Source organism: Nansenia antarctica, assembly GCF_963989245.1.
Source record: "Nansenia antarctica genome assembly, chromosome: 7".
Taxonomy (NCBI): Eukaryota; Metazoa; Chordata; class Actinopteri; order Argentiniformes; family Microstomatidae; genus Nansenia; species Nansenia antarctica.
This window is the reverse complement of record NC_137677.1, coordinates 2793133-2817024: the sequence shown is the minus strand read 5'-3', so window position 1 is coordinate 2817024 and position 23892 is coordinate 2793133. Positions and strand designations below refer to the sequence as shown.

The window sequence follows — 23892 nt, the reverse complement described above, 5'->3', positions numbered from 1 at the left end:
ACACCAGCTGAGCAGTAAGCTCCCCCCTGCTTTTGCTTCTTTTTTTTTTTTCTCCCCTCTGCGCAAAGTGAGCAGGAATGGGAGGGTGGGGGGGGAGAAGGGGAAATAGAGAAGGAGGGGGAAGGAGAGAGGGAGGGAGGGAGAGAGGGAGGGAGGGAGGGAGGGAGAGAGAGAAGGAGAGAGGGAAGGAGAGAGAGAAGCTCTGTCTACAAGAGACGGAGGGAGAGAGAGAGAGAGAGACAGAGAGAGAGAGAGAGACAGAGAGAGAGAGAGAGAGAGGCATGTACATTACTAACTGCACCACTGCTTACGACTTCTTCTGCTTTCGTTTACACACATTTACACACATTTAGCACACAGAAACAGGTGCTTTGTCCCAAACAAACCTGTTAAAAGACGTGGACAAAGACCATACTGGCTGCTGTAATAAAAGCCCCCCCACCACACACACACACACCACACACACACACACACACACACACACACACACACACACACACACACACACACACACACACACACACACAAGCACACTGTGACAATACATCATGACATGCTATTCACGTCAAAACATGCATCTTTCAAAGGGATTTCATGATTAAATGATATGAAATGTATTGTATATTGTATGAATACAAGCCTAGGCTAGAGAGTAGAATCTCAATATCACATTGGACAGAACGGAATAACCTTAGGGGGGTTCCTTCCTGCAGCGTTCCCGTCAACCAGCGTGGCCCGGCGCTCCATAGCTTGGCACGGGGCGCCCCCTGGTGGAATAAACCTGGAACTGCCGCCACAGCACGGGACTCTATTGAGAGCCTATTGAGAAAACATTACTTTTAAATAAATGATGACATTTTCAGGTCAGTGTAAGTAAGGTTTATATATACATTTATTTATTTATTTTTAAAAAACTATAAAACAAAAGGAAAGATGAAAAAATGCACTTTTGATAAATAGTTTGGGATAAAATGATTTGCTACAAGTTTATAGAGGATAAACTCTTGTTGCTGTCTTACTGCCAGTACAAACTGTTTTTCTGGCACAAAAATACAAGAGAAAGTGGATTTGTAGTTAGGGGGGTGGAAAGAGGTACAATATTTGAATGGGGCTAGCCTCAATAACTCTCCAAAATTGGGTCTCTTTGTGGACCAATCGGCCTCCCTTCTCACAAGCCCGCAATGTATGTTTTATGACATAACCCTACTCCTCCACTTAAAGCGGAAGCTTATTGGTGCCTTTTAAAGGATGCAAGTACAAAGGAACCAATGGGGGAGCAGCGAGTGTGTTCTGTTTGGCAGAGGGGAGGGACTGTATAAGGTCTCATGCAGATTGAATGATCATAAAGAAACTATACATGTGTTCACACAGCGCGAGCAGCTAACCAGAAACAGATGTTCGAGGCTGAGGCTAGAGGTCAACAGAGAGAGAGAGGAGGGTGTGTGTGTGTGTGAGGGTGAGGGGGTGTGTGTGTGTGAGGGGGTGTGTCTCTGCCACTATAAAAAAACACAACTCCTTTGTATGCGTCGACTGAACACAACCTGGAGAACTCCAGGGTCAAAATGTTGGACAAAATGTCAATAAAACACACTTACAAGAAATAAAAAGAGAAGATTATTTTATTGGTCACACAACTGAGGTTGGTGGAAGTTCTTCCCAGCACGGTGGGGAGGTCTGCGTTCGTGCCGTACAGATTTCGCCACCAGACTGGTTGTCGTGCTGATGATGTTAGTGATGATGACGGTCATAGTTGTCTACCTGCACCTGCGTTTCAGACCATCATCGACGAGAGGCTGCCTTGGAGGGAGAACCTAAGACCAGGCTGTGGGAAGGACAGCCAGGTGTCAGAACCCCCAGAGGGGACATCCAGAACACCTAGGACAACACTAGGTTAACCTTTGACCCCCCCCTGGCCTTAACCCTAACCAAAGACGACGACTCGAAGCTATGCTATGCATGCTCTTTGCGCTAACCGTAAGCATAACCCTTAGCTGACCTTTACAGTCTTAGATTTCAACTTCAAAGGCTTGGGCCTTCCCAAGAACCCCAGTTTGCCTACCCCCCTCCCCCAGGACAGTTATGGCCTACCCCCCACCCCACCCCCCAGGACAGTTATGGGCGTGTTCTAGGGCCACGGCACTTCAGTCAAACACCACACTTCCCATCTAAACCCTCTTCATCCTATCGACACCTGCCTATAATTAGGTGACTTACATTTAGAATCTGCTCATTAAAAACCATGTGAGGAGGCACCCAGGGACTTGTATTAATGGCATGTGTCTGTCTTGTCCTTTCACTCTCTTTCTTTCTCTCTCTCTCTCTCTCTCTCACACGCACGTACACACACACACACACACACACACAGAATCATTTTTGGAAATAAAAAAAGTTTTTTTATTATTGTGCTGTCCATTTGTTTTTCAGTAATGTCTTTCTCAGCCCTGGGTTGGACAGAAAATTAGCTGTTTAACTCAGATGGAATCCGTTTTTTTGGGTTTGCCAGACCTTGATCTTGAGCAGTTACAGCAACAACAACAAAACCATATCTGATTATACGGTCAAATTAAAGTCAACACAAGACACGGGGGGGACCTACTAAACCCAGCAGTTTTTCCACAGGACAGTTGCATAGGAAACAAACAGAGACTTAGCTAAGCCATCATATGACCTTCATTCCACAAGCAACAGCTTTAAATAAAACACAAACATTTGTAATAAGCCCATTACAATAAGCGATGCAGTACTTCTCGTCCTAGGTTAAGATAGATCTCATGAATTACACGGTAAACATCTATCAGGTGTCCAGTAAGAGTCATTTTTCACACAAACGTGCCTAAAAGGCCAGACGGAATCTGTGGTGAAATTATCAACCCCCGTTCAAATCATTACCTATACCTATTTCATTGATATAATCAGCATGTTATTTGGTTGAATGAAAACTTGTTTTTAAATCATATCATCATCAGAGCTTTTTGATTTGATTTTCAGTTAATTCCACACAACATGTCCGAACTAAAGACACTTTGTGGGGTACATTCCCTACAGGTTCCGTCAGACCCAGGAGCATTCCGTCACACACAGTCCCAACTCTTACTGGACACATTAGTCATCTGAGAGTCCTGGCTCTGTCTGGGGTTGGTAAGCCACGTGGAGAAAACAATCAGAAAGCTAGTTAGCTGGCTGACAGTCTGCGGAGGATGGATATAGACACACTTGTTTATGCTGAAGGAGATGGAGGCTTCGTGTGTGGAATGCTAGTATGTTCTCAGCTTACTTCTTGCCCAGTGATAGACTGAAATGAAAGCAAGCAGAGGTATTTGTAAATAATATGTTGAAAATATTAGATGTATAATAACAAATATTCAATAAACTGTAAAGTAAAACATTTTGGGAGGGTGTTTCAGGGGTCTAACATCTTATATCTAAACATCATCGGTGTAATAAAAAGACATGTTTCTTTCAAGAATAACAGATATAGTATGTAGCACCAAGTTCTTTCTCTGTATGAGAGGCTAGACATCTAATAATAAGATGTTTGTTCCAGGAGTGAGAGTCAGAGCAGCGTGAGTCGGCCCAGCGTTCTCTCTGTATGAGAGGATACGCCTAAACACGGAATATCCTTGGCAGCGTTAAGACAATAGGAGAACTACTTCAGTACGAGAGCACACCTGAACCAGATCGACCCTATTATAGGAAGCAGGCAAAGCAGTGCAACACACACACCACGTGCCAATGTACAGCCCATTCCTAGTCTAGAGAGAGCGCACGTGTGTGTGAGAAAGCCATTCCATCTTTTAACACTAGAACAGCCGTGCCTTTTTTACCTACTAAAAGAGCCGCCTCTGGGGTCAAATACCCATAGTCTTTACAATGCTAAGCTGCTATTTACACATAACGACCACTAGTTGGCCGCTTGTAAATTAGCCTGCTTCCTACACAGAAAAACAAAAAATGCCTCCTGTCAAAAAACTAACCTAAACTAAAAACTGAAAAACAGCTTTATACTAGCTTATCCTGATGTGATTTTGAAAATGTAAGGATACTGGGTGGTAGAACGCACATATCTAGGAAAAGTCATGAAAGGAGGGTCCTGAAATGTAATCGAGTGCAAAGATATAACATTCCTTTTTCTCTCTCATGGCTGTTCTAGTGTTAAAGACCTGATTCAATGGGTCTCCATTGAAGACCATGATCAGAGGTTTGATCATTATGATTATTAGTTCAACTAAGACGACACACAGTAGCCGTGCCTAAGGCTGAAGCTGTGATAATGACACTGCGAGCGCTGGTGGCATGCAGGGATGATCCACTCAACCACGGCTAGTGAGCTGAGCTCAGCGGAGAGGGCAAGGCTTCTCAACAGCCAGCCTAGCTGGGAGCCAATGAAATGAGGCGTCGGATGGTATTCTGTCATAGCCTGGCTCCAGATAAGTATGTGCTTTAGTCCACTTCTCTGACCACTCAGGGTTCGACAGTAACGCTGTGTTACTTGCCCGGAGCAAGTTATACATTCGCCGGGCAAATAAAACGGCGTTACTGTCGAACCCTGTCTTGTCTCAGCAAGAAGATGACAGGTGTTGTCCTCTGTGGCTCAGTTGGTAGAACATGGCGCTAACAAACAAAGGCTTAGGTTGGGGGTTCGATTCCCGCTGGGACAATATATACTGAAAAATGTATGCACTCACTGCAATGTAAGTCGCTTTGGGTATATATATAAATGATAGGAGGTGAATAAGGCACATACAGACCTTGAGCCTGTTGCTAGAGCACACAAATTAGCCTGGCTAATGTTGTCATCCAGGTGAGGAGAGAAAGCCAATGTCATGACATGCATTAATATGAGGGCGAAAGGCCAGAGAATAAACCTACTTGTTGAACGAGTCGTCTTGCAGGTTGAGGACCAGGTTGTCTGCGCTGAGATACACCTTGTTCTGGGAGGTGGCCACCTGGAACACACAAACACAACACACCTTTTAAAACCATACACAGGGTTCCCACACCTTCTGAAACATCATATTCAAGCACCTTTCAAGGACTTTCAAGACTCAATTCCCTCAAATTCAAGGACCCAACACGGCATAGCTTGAGACAGATCTCGATGAGAATGTATATCATAGGAACTATCCGCTCACAGACAACAATTAAAAAGAGAGGCTTGAATGTGTGAACACTAGATGGTCTCTTGACTTCTCTACCACAGCACAGTAAAACAGTATATTGTGAAATATGTGTAAAGTTAGGCAATACAGAGACTTATTTACTAGTTGACGAGCTAAATAAACATTTTTGAATATATATATAAATTTATTTTTTAGAGAGAGAGAGAGAGAGAGAGAGGGGAATTCAACCACTTTCAATGACCCATGTCTATTTTCAAAAACTTTTAAGGCCTTGATTTATTTTTCTCAAATTCACAAACTTTCAAGGATCGCAGCCACTACAAAACAGGCTGATGAAAGAATCCATCCCATTCTGACTACGAGAGCCATATCTCCTCAAGTGTCCTTTCAAAGTGAGCATGTCCTCTGTCAGTTCCTCCATGCCTCATCAGTAACTGTATAATCCTGATGCACTGCTGTGAGAGATTATGTTGATATTGAGTTCATGTGATACTCACCGTTTTAGCGATGTTCTGAGCAGCCCTGATCCTACGGAGCTTCAGGTACCCAGGGTTCTTGGTACATGCTTGACCCAACTACAACACAGACAGACAGACAGACAGACAGACAGACAGACACACACACAGACAGACAGACACACAGACAAGACACACAGACAGACACACAGACAGACAGACAGACAGACACACAGACAGACACACAGACAGACAGACACACACACATTAGGATCATCAACAACAACATCGGAGAGAACCGTTTAAGTCTTATTCAGATGTTTCACAGTACAACCACAGATAGGTCAAAGTGATCTTCAAATACATGAATCAACTGTGATCAGAACTGACCTGCGTTTAGATTGTAACTTATTAGAATTCCAATAAAAACAAAGCATGTTTGTGCGCATTTAAAAGCATGTGGATTATTATTAAGCATTAAGTCCATCCTGTTGAGTCAGAGTCAGAGAGTGCTGTGTGTGAGGTCATGTGGACAGAGAACAGGCGGAGGTTATGTTGTGGTTGCTCTGTAAGTAGGTCAGAAGCACCAGGGACAGGTCGTTCAAAGGTCGCGGTCAGGTTAATTCTTTACCATTTTGGCCGCCTCTGCCTCTCCCTCCGCCTGGATGATCTTCTGTCTCTGGTCCTGTTTGGCTTTCTCCACGTAGAACTGGGCTCGCTGGGCCTCCTGCTGAGCTGTGGTCACAGTACATTTTTGAGTTAGTAATTAATAAAATACAAAGGTTCCATCTTACAAAACACAATGGAATGTAAAAACTTTGATGCTCAATATCTCTGAACTCCCCTAAACGGAGATAGAACCTTATCATTCTAAGCTCACGATTTAGTAACCTACTCACTTGTGCAAAGATACACATATCCCACAAACACACAGTATGAAGCCCATAGCCCTATCCCCGTTCCCGCGCGCAAGCGGACACACGTGCACACTTAGACTTAGACACACACACACACACACACACACACACACACACACACAGCTGTAACCACGTACCAACTTGCTTGGCCTCCACGGCGGCGGTGTACTCCCGGCTGAAGCTCAGCTCTGTGATCGCCACGTCGTCCAGGATGATGTTGAAGTCCTTGGCTCTCTCAAACAGCTCCCGACGAATCAGCAGAGACACCTGCACACAGACACAGACACACCGTCATAAATGGTAAATGGACTGCACTTATACAGCGCATTATTTACTGCTCCAAAGCGCTAGTACTAATGCCGCTAAATGGATATCGCTAGCACTAACGGTGGTCTAACAATGGTGTAAGTAGCGGCAGCCCTGACCTCAACATCTGCAGAATCACTTCGAAAACAGTTTACTGTGACTGTGTTCCCCACGCTGTCTGGAATTGTACCAACATTTTTTTTTGCAGATCTACACAATTCACATGGATGACCTATTTTGAGATAAAAACGGCTAATTTAGCAGAAAGGTGACACCTGTAAACTGGTGGTCAAGGGAAAAGTGACGAATAGGCCCATCCTTGACTTGACCTTTGACTCTATATTGGGTTCTAAAGTGGAGGAAGGCAGGATGACAGAAACAACCGTTGTCAATCTTTCTACGACGGGTCCATTTCTATTCCTACAAAATCTCCCACTATACCAACTTCTAGGATTCATCTGTGTTCACTGGCGGACTCGGGGGGGGGGAGTGTTCACCCCTCCTGGTGCCCCCACGGTTGAAAAACGTCTCTCTTAAGTGAAAAATGAAAGGATGTGCCCTATTGGCTGCCCTTCCAATGGTCTAAACTTGACCATTGAGTCCGCCACTGTCTGTGTTGTTACCTGAGCTCTCTGGGTGATGAGCTGGGAGGCGTTGAACTTGGCGACCACACTCTTCAGAACCTCGTTGACGATGGAGGGCAGCACCTTCTCGTCGTAGTCCTTCCCCAGCTGCTGGTACATGATGGGCAGGTTGGACGCCATGGGACGGGACAGCACACGCAGGGCGATGTTCACCATCTGCAGATCTACACAGACAGACACACACGTCAACGCATTTGTTAAATGGACTGCACTTATGTAGCGCCTTTTTTGGCCAAGGACACTTCGACATGTGGCCAGCCGGGGCTCGAACCGCCGATCTGCCAACCTTGCGATCATTAGACGGCAGCTCTACCTCCTGAGACACAGCCGCCCCCAAAATAGGCTAAAAGAGAGAGACGATGTACACAGACTGACTCACATTAAGTGTAATAATGCTCATATTACAAGTAGAAAAACTATGCACATCTCTGGGCTTAAATACATCTAGTTGAGGTGGTCACGTGACAGAGGCTAAAAGGTCTCCTCAGTGTACCTTTGCTTCCAGTTAGTGAGGAGATTTTCCTGGGTCTGGCTCTGATGTCATAGATGACAGGGTACTGGAACCATGGTATTCTACAGGAGGAAACACAACAACAACAATCACAGCCGTGCTGATATTCAGTATAACAGCACGACCTCGAGTGTGATATTGCTTTTATACAACAGTTCTACAGCGCAAGTTATTAGTTAACAGTAATAAGTGACAACAGATTATGATTTGTTTGTTTATTTGATCATTTATTTTGGCTCCGTCAACAAAAAATAGTTCCGCAACTGGACTGTTGCCTAGTAACCTGAACACAAACATCTGCAGGCTAGCTACTTTGTATTAACGGTCATTTCGGAGTGATACATATAGTTAAAAGTCCCAGTGCTGTTATACTGTATATCAGCACTCATGGAATGCCTCTTGTCCAATCAAATTGCTTGGTCGGAACTAACTGTTGTATCATTGACTATCTAGTCGCTACAATCATATTTAAGAGACAATCCTCTTAAAGCCAGTACTGTAGCCTACCTGAAGTGCAGTCCCTCCGACAGCACTGTGTCCATCTGCATGCCTCCAACTCTGTTGAAGATGATCGCCCGCTGGCCACCCTCCACTGGGGACACACCAACCAACCAACCAACTCTACGTTAGTGTTTCCTGTCTCTTTGAAACATGGGTTGCACTTCATTTCTTGCATAAACAAGGCCATATCAATATACTAATAACCATTTATGCACATTAGCTATATGAAAGATAGTAGCCTAATGTTTGTTACAAACGCAACTATAAGGCCATATATTACATCATAAGGCCGTACTTCAAATAAAGTTCAAGTCCCTTGTTGTGTTGTGGCCCATCATGGTGGGTACTCACCTGTGTATGTGGCCTCCTTCACCCCATAGGCCAGTGCTCCAGCTCCCATCAGCAGCTTGAGACCGAGCCCAGCTCCCCGGCCTCCCCCGGACGACATACGGCCGACCACTTCCCTCAGCTGTTGCAGGATACGCTGGAAGGAGTCAAAGGACACAAGGTTAGATTGTACATCAGCTCACGACTGGGGCAACCCTTAATAACGGTAGGTAAGCGCTAAGTGGGATCTTTAGGATGAGGTTAGGCTCCCAGTTAAGACTTGTCCACCTAAATACCTGTACCACATGTTCAGTATCAATATCTGATCAAGCTGAATGCGTTGTATGTCTACCAAACTGCAATTCTTCACTTTCAATGTTCTGAGTCTGACATTTGCTGTTGTGCTTTCTGGGGGCAAACGAAAAGCAAGTACGCAGTCTGGTGGATCTAGTGGGTACTGTGGCCAAGACCTGTCGTTATTATAATACTCATGTCATGTTTCGTCTCGAAGATTCCTGCACGTTTTTAGTGGAACAGCAGGAGATCATCATCAATAGCTAAAGCAACATATAAACAAACCCTTAGCTGTATTGATAGTTGGTTAGAGGCCCTAAATATTCTTTCAAATGATCCATGTTCATGTCTTACGATGATGGCTTGACATTGAATGACTCAGGCTGCGTTGTGTGTACAACCACAGCTACTGAATGAATGGTTAACCAGTTAGCTTTACAAGCGATTTACATTATTGCAATTAAATTATCACTTGCAACAGCACTGTGTACACACGTCTCCTAATGTGTAACACACATTAATAATACTGGATGTGAACCTGAACTGACCTATTCTGCTGCTAAACTACATTTAGATGAGCTAGTTAGCTACTATATAGTATAGCACCTGGCATTGGCTATAGCCTATAACTCGAGTTGTGTATAATAACAAGCACATTGGACGAAAGCTGCCTTTGATTCCACTGCCAGACACTAAACATGTCATTTACCAGGTGGCTTTAGTGCTGAAAACAGGAAAAAACAATGTAAGTTAGCTAGCCAAAGATAGCTAACATGGCTAAGCCCAGGTTAGGTTAGCTAGCTTCTAGCATAGATAGCAATATAAACCCACCAGAAACTGAACAGACACGTGTCTACACTAAACACATCTTCACAAAGCTCTAAATGTTCCCTATGTGTCCTGTCCTGGGCTGTTATAGATAGATATAGATACTCACGTTAGGCTCTTTATTCGCCATGCTTGCGTCTGCTCCAGGAAAGCCAAGGTCGTCACAGAGAACTACAGCCAAGGGTCACAAAGGATTCTGGGAGTTGTAGTTTTAGTACAATTCTGTCAAATTCTAGTCGCTGTGTTGTAAGTGTTGTGAAATAGTTTTTGCTCGATGACCTTCCCAAATGAGGTGACTCGGATGCGGTAAATGTATATGTGCATACCAGGTACATGGAAATGAAAATGAAAAATCATATGATTTGAATTTTTTATATTGACTGAAAGAATGCATGATGCAAAAGTCAAAGTGGAACATGCAATTGCAATCTCATATTGCATTGGCATTTGAATTAAGTCCACTATATAGAATAGAATAGACTTTATTGTCCTTGTACAGTTGCCTATACAATGAAATTGTAGTGGTTGTTCTGAAGGTGCAAAAACAGAGAAACGACAAATATTACACAGACAAATTAAATTAATTAATTAATTAAATATTACACAGACAAATTAAAACGCGAAAATTCTATAAAACAAGCTAAGAGACAATGAGGTCCGTGGTGTCATAAGTGCAAATAAAGACAATAATCACAATATGCTTCCATAGGTGATACCATACCGTACTTGCCATACTGTACCAATCAACATCACTGTCATGTTTCTATATCATTATTTGCACTTCTGGTTTAGATGCTAAACTACATTTCGTTGTCTGGTACTCAGTTTAATCTGATCTATTCATAATATCATAATTAGTGGAGGTAATGTACTGTTTTCCTTCCTATGTGGTTCTAAAGACAAATCTAAATGCATCCGTGATTATGAATGAATGAATGAATGAATGAATGAATGAATGAATGAATGAATGAATGGTCTTTATTGTCATTGATATAGTACAGGTACCAAACAACGAAATTTAGGAGGGGTGGCTCCCCTGGTGCTAGCAAAAAAAAAAACTAAAAACAAGAAGGGAAAAGAGCTGGTTTACATAAATAAAGGCTATGTACACTATCCACTATACTATACTATACAAATAAAACACTGTGCTGTACTCTATGCTATGCTATACCTATTCTAACATTTCCTATCTCTGAACCTTATGTACCCGAGGGTTGTCATATTGCACATAGTGTTATTGCACATTCATTTAAAGTGTCGCAGTTTGCAGGTTTGAAATGTACACAGTTGTGTTTCAGTATTACACTTGATTTCAATCTAGTAGCTGCCATCAATTTGTCTAGATTGTCCAGGGCCCAGAACCTAGGTCTTTGCTGTGTTCAGGGCCTGGATGGCCCTGGGGTAGAAGCTGAGCTTCAGTCTGTTTGTCCTTGCGAACATGGTCCTGAACCGCCTGTTCTTCATTGTTCCTACTTAATCTAAATAATCTATCATCAAACTATCATCTTGACTTTTTTTTCTGAGTGGGGCAGTCCCACTCTTATTGTTTTCATTGTATTGGACAGACTCAGTGAAGACAGACAGGAAAGTAGGAGAAGAAGGGAGAGAGAGAGGGCATGTCAGCAGGGCATGGGCCGGATTCGAACCCATACCGACATGGGCATATGTGTGCACTGTAGACCACGGTGCTAGACCACTGGACCACCCCAGGCCACTCATCTTGACGGGCTCATACGCCATGGTAAGGCAGGTGCTCAAGCTCGTTACTGTGTGATCAGTTAACACATGAAAACCAATGAGCCATGGACAAGAAACAGTGCAACTGTTTTGGAATTTTTTAATCCATAATTCATGTAGTATTAAACACAGTCTATGTTACAGTTTAAATTACAGCTAAAAAAAAACTCTAACAATGAGAACATCAACCACAACATCAACTGGAAGCAAACATAATATTAAAAATATAATAAAGGTGACAACAATGGAGAAGTGTACATCGTACGGTGAAACTTTTAGGAATGACAAGAAGGAAAAAATTTACAAATAAAATAATCGCCATGGTTGGTTGCCATGAGCACCATCATTGCCCATATAATATATATTTACAAAAAGTCTCATCATCTGCCCAAGAAGCCCCCAGTGTTATAGATATGACATTGTTGGATTTTGGTTTCTCGTTATTCTCTTGATGCTCCCGTCACTGCTGAAGAGAAAAGCACTCCAACACACACAGGGCCTTCTCCTTTGACCTTAAATCAGCCATGTGCCGCCTCTGTTTCCATCCACTTCAAGGATTTTAAAAATACACGAAGCAAAGGTGTTGTTCTATTTCAGACGTAGAAAAGTCGTACTTTTGAGGTGCTGACGTGAAGATCGTCATCAAAGAACTTGGTCTCTATAACAACATTTCCACTGCAGAGGAGAGAAGAGGGAGAGTTCGTTACATGTCAGAACAGTCTTACCTTCGCTAGCAGAAAGACTTGAGGGACAACAGTCACATGGGACATGTGTCGTGAGCATAGAATCATAAGGTTCTATCTCCGTTTAGGGCAGTTCAGAGATATTGAGCGTCAAAGTTTTTACATTCCATTATGTTTTGTGAGATGGAACCTTTGTATTTTATTAATTACTAACTCAAAAATATAATATAATATTATAATAATATAATAAACACCTAATGGATCAGATTATGTAAAAAACTAAATTTTAACCAAAAATTGAGATAGAACCTTGTAATTCTAACGTCACGATGTATAGTCCTCTGAAAGCTTTGCTTGGGGTTAATAAAGTTAGAGGGTGATCGCTGAAGCCTCATAACTTCCCATGATGTAATTTTAAAAAGTGTACAGTAGTCCATCAACATGAAATATAGTATACTAGCCTGACAATCATGATATCAGTGGGTAGATCACTGAGCTGCTAGATCAGGATGGAACTCAAAGCTTAAACATACTGCCAGTGCAGTCATCGTGCCTGCTACAAAAGTCGAAGTGTCCTTGGGCAAGACACTGAACCCCAAAATTGCTCCCAGTGAGCGGGCCAGCGCCTTGCATGGCAGCTTGCCGCCATTGGTGTGTGAATGTGTGTGTGAATGGGTGAATGAGAGGCCGTTGTAAAGCGCTTTGGAGCAGCGTTGGAGCAGCAAAAAAGGCGCTATATAAGTGCAGTCCATTTACCATTTACCATTTACAAAAGGAGCATGAACAGTTGCGCATGTGGATGCGAAATATATAAGCCCTCCCAGTCTGTTTAGGAAAGGAACTTCACATTTATCTATTCCTGATGTTGAACTTTATATTTAGCGATTCCTGATGTCACTTAAACATTTTAAAAATAGACTTGAAGTGGCATTACGCAGGTGGCCAAAGTAGCAGTTAACATTGACTACAATCGGAGTGAACCAATTCTGTACCGTGGCAGTCACAAACATGGGTTTTACATGACTGGTCGTCTAGCAGCTCTTTTAGATGTATGTATGTATATGATGACACCAACAATTGAACAGGGGGGGGGGGTCCATTCCCAACATTTCACATGGCTTATTCTAACAGTCTAATCGTGACATTAGAATTATAAGGTTCTATCTCAATTTTTGTCAAAATTGAGTTTTTTACATAATCTGATCCATTAGGTGTTTATTAATGCCTGTGTGGTGTTATTTTTTAAATGTTGAAATTTTTGAGTTAGTAATTAATAAAATACAAAGGTTCCATCTCACAGAACATAATGGAATGTAAAAACTTTGACGCTCAATATCTCTGAACTGCCCTAAACGGAGATAGAAGAACCTTATCATTCTAAACGGAGATAGAACCTTATCATTCTAAACGGAGATAGAACCTTATCATTCTAAACGGAGATAGAACCTTATCATTCTAAACGGAGATAGAACCTTATCATTCTAAACGGAGATAGAACCTTATCATTCTAAACGGAGATAGAACCTTATCATTCTAAACGGAGATAGAACCTTATCATTCTAAACGGAGATAGAACCTTATCATTCTAAACGGAGATAGAACCTTATCATTCTAAGCTCACGTAATTATAAACTTACGTTAAAACGTTTGCTGGCATCATCTGCGACTCCGGCGCTGCTTCTATCAACGACTGCCACGTGTTTGTGGAGTTCGGGATCACAAACCCAAACTCAAAGAACCATTCTACAGGAAGGAAAGAGGGAGAAAGGAGAGACAATGTAGGTAGGCCCATCATTTCAAACAAATAACTTTTAGGTAATCCAGGAAAGTCTTTTTGAAGTTCAGCCAAGAACAGTCTTAGTAATACCTTCTAAACACTGGCCTTTGAAGAACACCTTCTGTTCAAGGCGGAACTTTTCCAGTTTTTCGGAAGAGGAGAAGTTCAGTTCTCTAGACACGGCTTTACATTTCAGGATTTTCTTGGGAACCCGAGCTGCGAATAATGAAAGGAAAAAAGTCAAACTGTTGAACGGGGAGAACACAGACAGTATTCACACCTCTACGCTATAGACTAGGGATGCACCGAACATTCGGCCACCGAATGTATTCGGCCGAATATCGCAAAATAAAGCACATTCGGTATTCGGCCGAATGTGTGAAAACACCGAATGTTTACCACCGAATAGTGGGCGTGTTTTGATGAAGTTCCAGCGCCATCTAGTGGCGAAGATAATACCTATACTGATCCGATCTGGATCTCTCAAACTGAACACGGACATTTCATTGAGTTAGATTCGTTCATTATTATTTTTGTAGCACTGCATTTTTTCTCTACAGTGTGAACACGAAGTGCAATTTGTTGAAGATATTCAGTGATATAAATATATAGATATATAAATAAACAAAGGACACCTTTTACACCCATTATGAGTGTTTACAGTGAGAGTGTGGGAGAGTTCTTAGATACTCATCTTTTTCGCAGCCATCTTTATTGTATTTATTGTGCTTTGTTGGTATAGACTGATGTCTGCTGGAATGTTCAATAAAAGTTATTTTTTTTCAATCTCAATTTCTTTCTTTGAGAAGCATGAATAAAAAGCAAAATGTATTTAGTTTATGCAATGATAAAATTAAAAACTGCCGATACACATTCGGTATTCGGCCAAGTGTTTCCTTAAATTCGGCTTCGGCCTCGGCCAAGAATTTTCATTTCGGTGCATCCCTACTATAGACCAGTGGTTCTCAAACCTCTCCTCGGGGACCACCAGCCGTTCCACATATTTGATCTGTTCCACCACCAGCACACCTGATTCAACTAATCAAGTACAAACCATAATTGCTTTGCACTTGATTAGTTGAATCAGGTGTGCTGGTGGTGGAACAGATCAAATAGGTGGAACGGCTGGTGGTCCCCGAGGAGAGGGTTGAGAACCACTGCTATAGACCACCACCAACATACAGACTGCGTTCTATTTCTCACAGACACAAAGTGCTGAAGTGTTTCCCATTAATTACCTAGTCTGTGTCGGCCCCGCCACAGTCTAATTTGTCCCACCACAGTTTCATAACGAACTGAAAATATTTGTACACTTCTGATAATAACATAAAAGATGTGTGTTGTGTGTTGCGCTATTGCTTCACTCCCACCTCGCTGATGTTAAACCCCCCCCCCCCCATCTGAGAACTCCACTTTCTCTGAAAAAGGCTTGGTGAATTTATGCCATCTTGCTTATAGCATAGATTTCAGACAAGTCGTGACGTTAGAATGATAAGGTTCTATCTCCGTTTAGGGCAGTTCAGAGATATTGAGCGTCAAAGTTTTTACATTCCATTATGTTTTGTGAGATGGAACCTTTGTATTTTATGAATTACTAACTCAAAAATGTCAACATTTTAAAAATAACACCACACAGGCATTAATAAGCACCTAATGGATCAGATTATGTAAAAAAAAATCAATTGAGATAGAACCTTATAATTCTAACGTCTCGAAGTGTCTAGGAAGTATGGGCAATAGGGATTGTATGGGCAAAAGGCCTTTGATCACACAAAAAGGGAGAAAACAATATCCATTACCTTCATGTTCGACCCCAGGTAGAGAGAGATCCTCTGTCCCCTGCCACAGCACCTTCCCCGTCTCTGCGTCCCGCAGGTTCATCCAGTTTCTGTGACGGGCGGAGGGTCAAGGAAGACGCTACAGACATGCCATGGCATTGCATTGGATAAGAGAACCTGACACCAGTGGTTCAACTGTACCACTGTCATGGTCATAAAAACAATCGGACAGATGAAAACATGACCGCCATATTGCTTTTAAGTTCAGGGATGCAAACTGGTGATGGCCCAAAAAGGTGACTCATTTCTTTTTGCCTGAAAACAAAGAACATTTATGAAAATTGTTGACCTATTTTGAGGTAAAAACGGCTAAAACAGCTAAAAGGTGACAAGTTTGCACCCCTGAAGTTAATGCAGATGAATCGAGAGAGGAGGATGAGGAGAAGGGAATGACACACTCTGCAGGGCAGCCATAGTCTAGTAGCAATCTTTGGTCTGTGGAAAAGTCAAACAGAAACCCAAAGTTGGATGGAATAAGACACATGATCATCATGATCACGCCATCGAGATGGAGAAAACACTTCCTATGACATACGATGCTACCCAGCAGAGAATCACAAGTGCCAACTGGGTTTCGATAATGCAACTGCATTATAACTAAATACTTCCAAAACAGCTTAACAGCCTCCAGTGGCCAACTCGAGTGTGTGTTGTAGATTAAAGCCCATTATTATATAGCCGACTAGCCTCTTATAGGTCAAGAGGTGTGAGACACGAGTGGTGTGAACATAACAAGTTCCATACCAGCTCCTGCTGGTCCAGCTGACTGACAGGACATGGAGTTTCTCCTCCAGCTCTGGAAATAGAGAGGCTACGAGGAGACGGACTTGTAAGAATAGCTAGGTGTCAACCCGAGGGGGGCTTTGTGTCAGCGGCACCTGAACCCTCCCCTACGACTCAAGACCATCTGTTCTGCTCTTTATCCACCATCCCTCCCTCGCCCCCTCCCTGCCTCTGCCCCCCCCCCCCCCCGCCCCCGCCACACCCCTCCGACACACAGGGCAACGGGTTGTCAACACCAGCTTGCACCAAGCCAGCTTCCCCCCCACTCCTTGAGACCTCCAGACAAGCTGCATTCATTCAACATGACTAAAGGGCTTCAAACAACAGCAAGACAGAATGAGGATGAAGACCCAAGAGTTGGTCTACCCGTTCTCATCGAGGGATGAACACCTTTCGAATGAATAGAACTACCGTATACAGTCACCGAACACTTTATTAGGAACACTACTAATACTGGGTAGGGCCTTCCCTTGGCTCTCAAAACAGCCTCAATTCTTTGTGGCATTGATTCCACAAGATGTTGGAAAGATTCCTTTGAGATTCTGGTCCATGTTGACATGATTGATTCATCTAATTCCTGCAGGTTTTTCAGGTGCACTTTCAAGCTAGTGTGAATCTCCCGTTCTACCACATCGCAAAGGTGTTCTATTGGATTCGGATCCGATGACTGGGAAGGCCACTGAAGAACACTGAACTCTCTGTCATGTTCATGAAATCAGTTTGAGATGTGTTTTGCTTTATGACGTGGTGCATTATCATGCTGGAAATAGCCATTAGCAGATGGGTACATTGTGGCCATGAAGGGATGCACATGGTCAGCCACAGCACTCAAATAGGCTGCGGCATTCAAGCGATGATTGATTGGTATTAACAGGCCCAAAGTGTGCCAAGAAAACCTTCCCCTACACCACTTGCAGCTGTATGTAGCCTCGTAGCCCAGCAGTAGCATGAATGAGAAGGTCTACAGGTGTTCCTAATAAAGTGTTCCGTGTGTGTGTAGACTGCTGTGCAGACATTAAAGGCAGCTGATTCGTGGTCACATAAGTGTGTATGCATAAAGCCCTAACATTAGTTTTTCCATTGTGTGTACACTTTGTTTTGTATGTGATGGGTACTGTTTTGTGTGTGTGTGTGTGTGTGTGTGTGTGTGTGTGGTTAGACTGTATGTGAACTGTTAAATGTTGTATATACCTGAGGCTTCATGTTTTGCAAGACAAATTCTCTCAATCGCAGAATCATTTAACAATAACAATGTGCTGCCTTCTTCCCTGGCCTGGCTATCCCAGTGGCTTCCTGCTCCTTCTAGAATAATCCATGCCCTCCGCACTCAGCACTCTCCTCAACACACACACGGGCTGAAAACACTCTAGGACAGCTCCCACTTTTACAACCTCTCTCAATCGGTAGCATCAAAAGGGATGTTGAATGCTCTGCTTTAATGTAAAGTGACTTAATAAGTTATGTACAGCTGGCTAGGCTAGGCCCCATCAGCCTATATACCATTAGCATTAGCCTCGACGATAATTGGTTTGAATGCAGTGGTTAGCGCTCAGGGCAATTATGAACTGGGAACAAAGCAGCTTAGCTAAGCAGAGAGTCGACCACACGTTTTGTCGAATGGATTATATATACAAGCTGCTACCTGCGGCTGTTCAACGTGAATCAAAAAGTGCTTCCTCCTCTATCCATTAATCTCATTAACAACAGGAACAATTCAGCAAAAATGCTCCCTGTCTGAAGCCTACCTCCCCCTAGGTCAGAATGTTATTGTGTCGACCAAGGTCTTGTCTTTGTTACTTTGTCTATCTGCTGATGCTGTGGTGAGAATTAGGAATTTCAGTCAGTGAAAAATATATTTAAGTACTGTTACTATGCTACTGCTGTACTACTACATTTTATGCTCCAGATTGTGTCTCACTGCCAGTTTACATTAGGGATGCAACCTCAGCAAATATGTTCAAGTCAAGACTAAAAACCCATCTTTTTAACATTGCCTTTAAACGACTAAATGATTAAATTATGATTATATAATGATTGGAGCACTTTGAGCTGCAACGTTTGCAGGAAAAGCGCTATACAAATAAAGTTATTATTATTATTATTACTACTACTACTAGGCTACATACAGCTGCCTCAATAGGTTACATGAGGTTGAGTAAAGTGTCAGTAACATGTGACGTGCTGTTCCATTAGTGACAGCTGTCAGCAGGATCACACCTATAGTGCAACCTGGTGCAAGTACGCAGTGGGCGACCCAGAGGGAGGGACCCTAGTCCCCTAGAACACTACATGCTCCTTAATTAGCCCCTAGAGTGCTGCTACCCTTCACTTAGGCTGCATACATTTTTAAATAGAGGCTCACTGTGGCAAAACACTTGCATTTCCAACAGACATGCAAACACACAAGACACGGGTTGTTGTGGGGGTGATTACGCACACGCATGCAAAACTGTGTTGTGCAACTAGCAGAATTAGGCTAACCCCTCAGCAGATAATTACATAGAAAAATGTGTAGCTGACATAATAAGTGCCGCTTACCACTTCTAATTGCCGTAGATTGTGCCTGCACATTGTAAAGCTGCCCAAACACAATATACTATTACATCAAAAATGTATATTTAAAAGAACGCTAAGACACCTGGGTATACATCTCTGCTTGAAAGCCTCCAAGCTGCATTTTACGTCTCTGCACTGTCTCCGTTTCTGAGCTGAAAGTAGCTACAGTCAGCTGAATAAATCACCCATCTCTAGCACACCTGATTTAACTGGACCACGGGCTTGGTGACTAAGTAAACTAGCAAGTTGGTGTTCGACAGGTGTGCTAACGCTGGGCTGTAACAACAATGTGAGGATATTCCAGAAGCAGAGTTGAGAAACGCTGGTTTAGCACGAAGCCTGGGCCCTCCGTCAACAGGTGTTCAAAGCGTGTTTCAGGTGAGGATGAGATGCAGAGCGGATTCACCCCAGGGAAGCTGCAGTGCACATTGTATTCTCCTCTGAGGCCAGGCTCTGCCACTAATGGGGATATAGGAACAGAGAGACGATGTTAAAAGGACAGTTCTCTCCAAAAATGTAAGTTTGTCAGATTTGTTCAGAACTCCGAAGTGGTCTCCTCTGTAGAGATGAGTCCAAGTCTTCAGTTATTAGTAATGTACAGTAGGCCCAGCTATTCATGACACCTCATGCGTAAATTAACAAAAACAATAACATTGGTGTGCCTTTATCTTACCCGTTCACTTTGGAAGGAGATATATATATATATATATATATATATATAGGCTCTTTGGAGTCTAAAGCATAAAACAGATCCCATGGAACATAAAACTATTTGTTATGTATGAATTATGAAAACAGCAAATAAACTATGATAGAGGAGGGAACAGTCCCTTTAACAAGTGTTCCTCTGTAGGCCCTAAAGCCTTAGCCTTAGCCTTAGTAATAAAGAAATGGCATTGAGTCATGTATGGGCTTCAGGTCTACAGTGGAATGTGTGTTTGTATAAATAACCTTGCAGCTTGTACCACCAAAGCCCTCTCACCATACAATGAGCTACTGTAGTAATGAAGGGAGCACTGTAGTTCCTAATGAACTGGACTGTGTGTACGATGAGGCGGCAAGGGCAACTGAAAATGACTAAATGTATATAATAATAACAATAATAATAATAATAATAACAACAACAACAACAACAACAATAATAATAATAATAATAACAATAACAACTTTTTTTGTATAGCGCTTTTCCTGCAAGCGTTGCAGCTCTTAATTTAATTATTTAGTCATTTAAAAGTCTTGACTTGAACATATTTGCTGAGGTTGCATCCCTAATGTACATGTGGTACACAGAGAAAACCAGCGTCAGAAGACCTGAGAGCTCTATTGGGCTGATATAATACAGGCCCAATCATCAAGGTGAGTAGGCCTAGTAGTCACCCAACTCAAAGCATAAAATGTATGATGATAGATAGGAGGCTATATATAAAACCCTTTAGGCAATGCACCGATTTCATAACAGTACTTGAACCGTAGCAATAATCCAGTACCTTTCATTGTAATCATATCAGGCCTACATATTATTGCAACAAGCAAATTGGTCCTTGCAGACAAAGAGACTAGGCGCATGCCATGTGCTTTCCCTGGATAGTTATTGCCATTCCCTCATACTATAGTGGTTCTAGAACTTATTACAGCGTCAGTGACGCTTCTCCTAGAAGAACGCTCTATATTTATCTACATTACATGACACACACACACACACACACACACACACACACACACACACACGTCAAAGATGCCGGTCATGCTGAGCAACCTCCTCAACCTGACAACACACACTGTCCAGTGGTTACACTACTAGTCAGTGGTATAACACTAACTGGAATTCTTAACAGTGATAGTACATAACCTGTCATACCTGTCATAACCTGTCATACCTGTCATAACCCAGAGACTCTCAGACACAACATTTGTCCTTCTTTGTGGAGCTCCTCTGGCTATGCTGGTCACTGATGGAACACAAGCGTTTCTGAACAGTGAATCACGACTGGTAAGCGATGAAAGGCAACTACAGAGTAGTATGTACACAGACAGATCTGGAGTCTGGTTAGTAAAACACACCTCCTGGTTAGTAAAACACACCTCTGAACAGTGATGAGGCCACACATCACCCATAACCCTTCAGGAAATAGAGATGTCCACCTAGCTTCTCCTACAGTATTCAGATTGAGACATGTGAATCTCCAAGTCTGAACTACTGGATGCTTCTTTTTTCCGAGTGGGGCAGTCCCACTCGTATTTTTCTTTTTTATTGATAGAGACAGTATAGATTATGACAGGAAGGATGGGTGAGAGAGAGAGAAGGGATGACAAGCAGGACATGTCCGTGGCCGGAATCGAACCGGAAACCCTGCGGTTACGAGGTCGACGCTTAACCCATTATGCCAGCTAAGCGCCCCAAATGTTGCCATCATAACGAATATAATTCTTGCAAAATACCACAGGAGAGTGTGTGTGTTTTCCATTTTAAACTCCAAGTCACCCTCTTTCATGGTCTCAGGATCTTCTTGAAACAGCTTGACTAACAAACCCTCGCCCCTTGCAATTCTAAATCCATCATTAAATATTCAAGGGATGACGACTACTTCTTTATGAAAACCAGATACAATCAGTTAGAATTGTTTGGGACAGCATGCAGCATTGGGTGCTTTGTAACACTCAGTCACCCCCATGCATGTGAGTGAAGGACATTAACAGCAAATCCCTGTCCTTGCAAATCAAGGATTTAAGCATTACAAGGCTAGAAAATGAAGGCTGACCTCGCCATGGAAGGTCACACACGTGCACAACCACACACACACTGTAGTCATCCATCACTTTAAACAGACTACAACCCCAGCACTCAAGTAGTGTGTGAATGTCGGGGTGGGATGCAGGAACTGGTCTTCAGCAATGTGAAGCAGGTGCTGGCAGTGAAGGTACTGGCAGTGTGAAGGTGTGATTATTCTGGTCTGCATTACTGTGCCTATTTCAGGACTGGTTATGTAAACCCAGTAAGGGCTTCAAATGCAGGTATTGTAGGCCTAAGAGGGGTGCTTACACTGTGTCAGCCTAGTATATGAATGGTATGAATGAATGGTAATCGTGATACTTTTTTGCCCCACAGTTAGATAGATATGGAAGCTGTCTGTCTAACTCTGCAGAATTGGGGCAAGAAGATGTGCAAGATCTGTGCAAAAGGATGCATGCATCTTCTAAAAACATCATGCATCTTCTAAAAACATCATGGATCTTCTAAAAACATCATGGATCTTCTAAAAACATCATGCATCTTCTAAAAGCATCATGGATCTTCTAAAAACATCATGCATCTTCTAAAAACACCATGCATCTTCTAAAAACATCATGCATCTTCTAAAAACATCATGCATCTTCTAAAAACATCATGCATCTTCTAAAAACATCATGCATCTTCTAAAAACATCATGCATCTTCTAAAAACATCATGGATCTTCTAAAAACACCATGCATCTTCTAAAAACATCATGGATCTTCTAAAAACACCATGCATCTTCTAAAAACATCATGGATCTTCTAAAAACATCATGCATCTTCTAAAAACATCATGCATCTTCTAAAAACATCATGCATCTTCTAAAAACATCATGCATCTTCTAAAAACACCATGCATCTTCTAAAAACATCATGCATCTTCTAAAAACATCATGGATCTTCAAAAAACATCATGGATCTTCTAAAAACATCATGCATCTTCTAAAAACATCATGGATCTCCTAAAAACATCATGCATCTTCTAAAAACATCATGCATCTTCTAAAAACATCATGCATCCTAATTAGCCTTAACGAGGAACAACAGATGAACAAAGTCCCCATCTCAGGTTGACTTTCCCTGCGGATGCACAGGTGGTGACATGCATTTAAACAAGCTAACCAGCACAAGTTTACTGTCAGTCATAACTTGCCTAACTAGCTGAAGTAGCTAGCTGGTCACTGACAGTTCAAGTCACCACACAGCAGAATATCATTATCACAGATATCTGACATTACTTTGACTCATATTATCTGTTCAATGATGCCACAGCCACACCTCTCAATTAATGCGTAGTCAGTTACAGCAACAAGGCATGGCAAACTATTAGCTAGCTAACACGAAGAAATTAGCTAGCTATGTAGCTAGCTAGCCACATTAAAAACAAACCAAATCGTATTGCATATCATAGCTAACAGCAAAGCTTTGTGACTAGCTTCTATTCGCTGCTAAGGTTAGCAAGTGAGCTAAACCAGCTAATGGATGAAGAGGTAGCTAGACTCACCACGAGCAGTAGACATACATGAGAGATTAGCTTGCTTGCTAAGTTAGCTTAGCTTAGTTTACCTGCAAACACCTTATAGGTTTGGTTACCAACCAGCCAAACCAAACCTTCATTCAATTCATTGCACAAAAGGATACAGTTTAAAGCCCTTCAGTATCTCCATGGCTCTGTCCTCAGTCGAAGACATTGTGTCCAAAATAATCTTCAGTTTTCGTTGTTGGTGGTTTAACGAAAGAAAAAAACGATTAAAACGGTTTAAGTGGCTTGTTGATGTTAGCTAGCGGTTAGCTTAGAAGAAGGCTAATGTTATGTACAGCTAACTAAATGCACCGCCTGAAA

General features: G+C 42.4%; 2 protein-coding genes across 2 annotated transcripts; both read right to left on the bottom strand.

The window, feature by feature from the left end:
• Positions 1-2373: 2373 nt before the first annotated feature.
• phb2b (prohibitin 2b) lies at positions 2374-10084 on the bottom strand. The gene is made up of 10 exons (XM_080535500.1): positions 10013-10084; positions 8806-8938; positions 8461-8545; positions 7936-8015; positions 7422-7606; positions 6630-6759; positions 6207-6310; positions 5618-5695; positions 4870-4946; positions 2374-3292 (listed from the first exon to the last, which is right to left on the bottom strand). The coding sequence occupies exons 1-10, from the start codon at positions 10031-10033 to the stop codon at positions 3271-3273; spliced, it is 915 nt and encodes a 304-aa protein (XP_080391626.1). The 5' UTR covers positions 10034-10084; the 3' UTR covers positions 2374-3270.
• A 2085-nt stretch (positions 10085-12169) lies between these two features.
• Positions 12170-23892, bottom strand: pde6d (phosphodiesterase 6D, cGMP-specific, rod, delta). The gene is made up of 5 exons (XM_080536284.1): positions 23691-23892; positions 15900-15988; positions 14191-14316; positions 13961-14066; positions 12170-12315 (listed from the first exon to the last, which is right to left on the bottom strand). The coding sequence occupies exons 1-5, from the start codon at positions 23738-23740 to the stop codon at positions 12234-12236; spliced, it is 453 nt and encodes a 150-aa protein (XP_080392410.1). The 5' UTR covers positions 23741-23892; the 3' UTR covers positions 12170-12233.

What these genes read in the sequence shown, in the direction of transcription:
- phb2b (XM_080535500.1), bottom strand. Translation starts at nt 10,033, where the DNA reads ATGGCGAATAAAGAGCCTAAC. An exon ending in GAAGGAGGCCACATACACAG is followed by an intron (nt 8,546 to 8,805) that starts GTGAGTACCCAC and finishes GTGTGTCCCCAG; the next exon opens with TGGAGGGTGGCCAGCGGGCG. An exon ending in CTCACTAACTGGAAGCAAAG is followed by an intron (nt 7,607 to 7,935) that starts GTACACTGAGGA and finishes CTGTCTGTGTAG; the next exon opens with ATCTGCAGATGGTGAACATC.
- pde6d (XM_080536284.1), bottom strand. Translation starts at nt 23,740, where the DNA reads ATGTCTTCGACTGAGGACAGAGCCATGGAGATACTGAAGGGCTTTAAA. An exon ending in ATACTGAAGGGCTTTAAACT is followed by an intron (nt 15,989 to 23,690) that starts GTATCCTTTTGT and finishes CGCCCGTCACAG; the next exon opens with AAACTGGATGAACCTGCGGG. An exon ending in ACCTGGGGTCGAACATGAAG is followed by an intron (nt 14,317 to 15,899) that starts GTAATGGATATT and finishes CATTATTCGCAG; the next exon opens with CTCGGGTTCCCAAGAAAATC.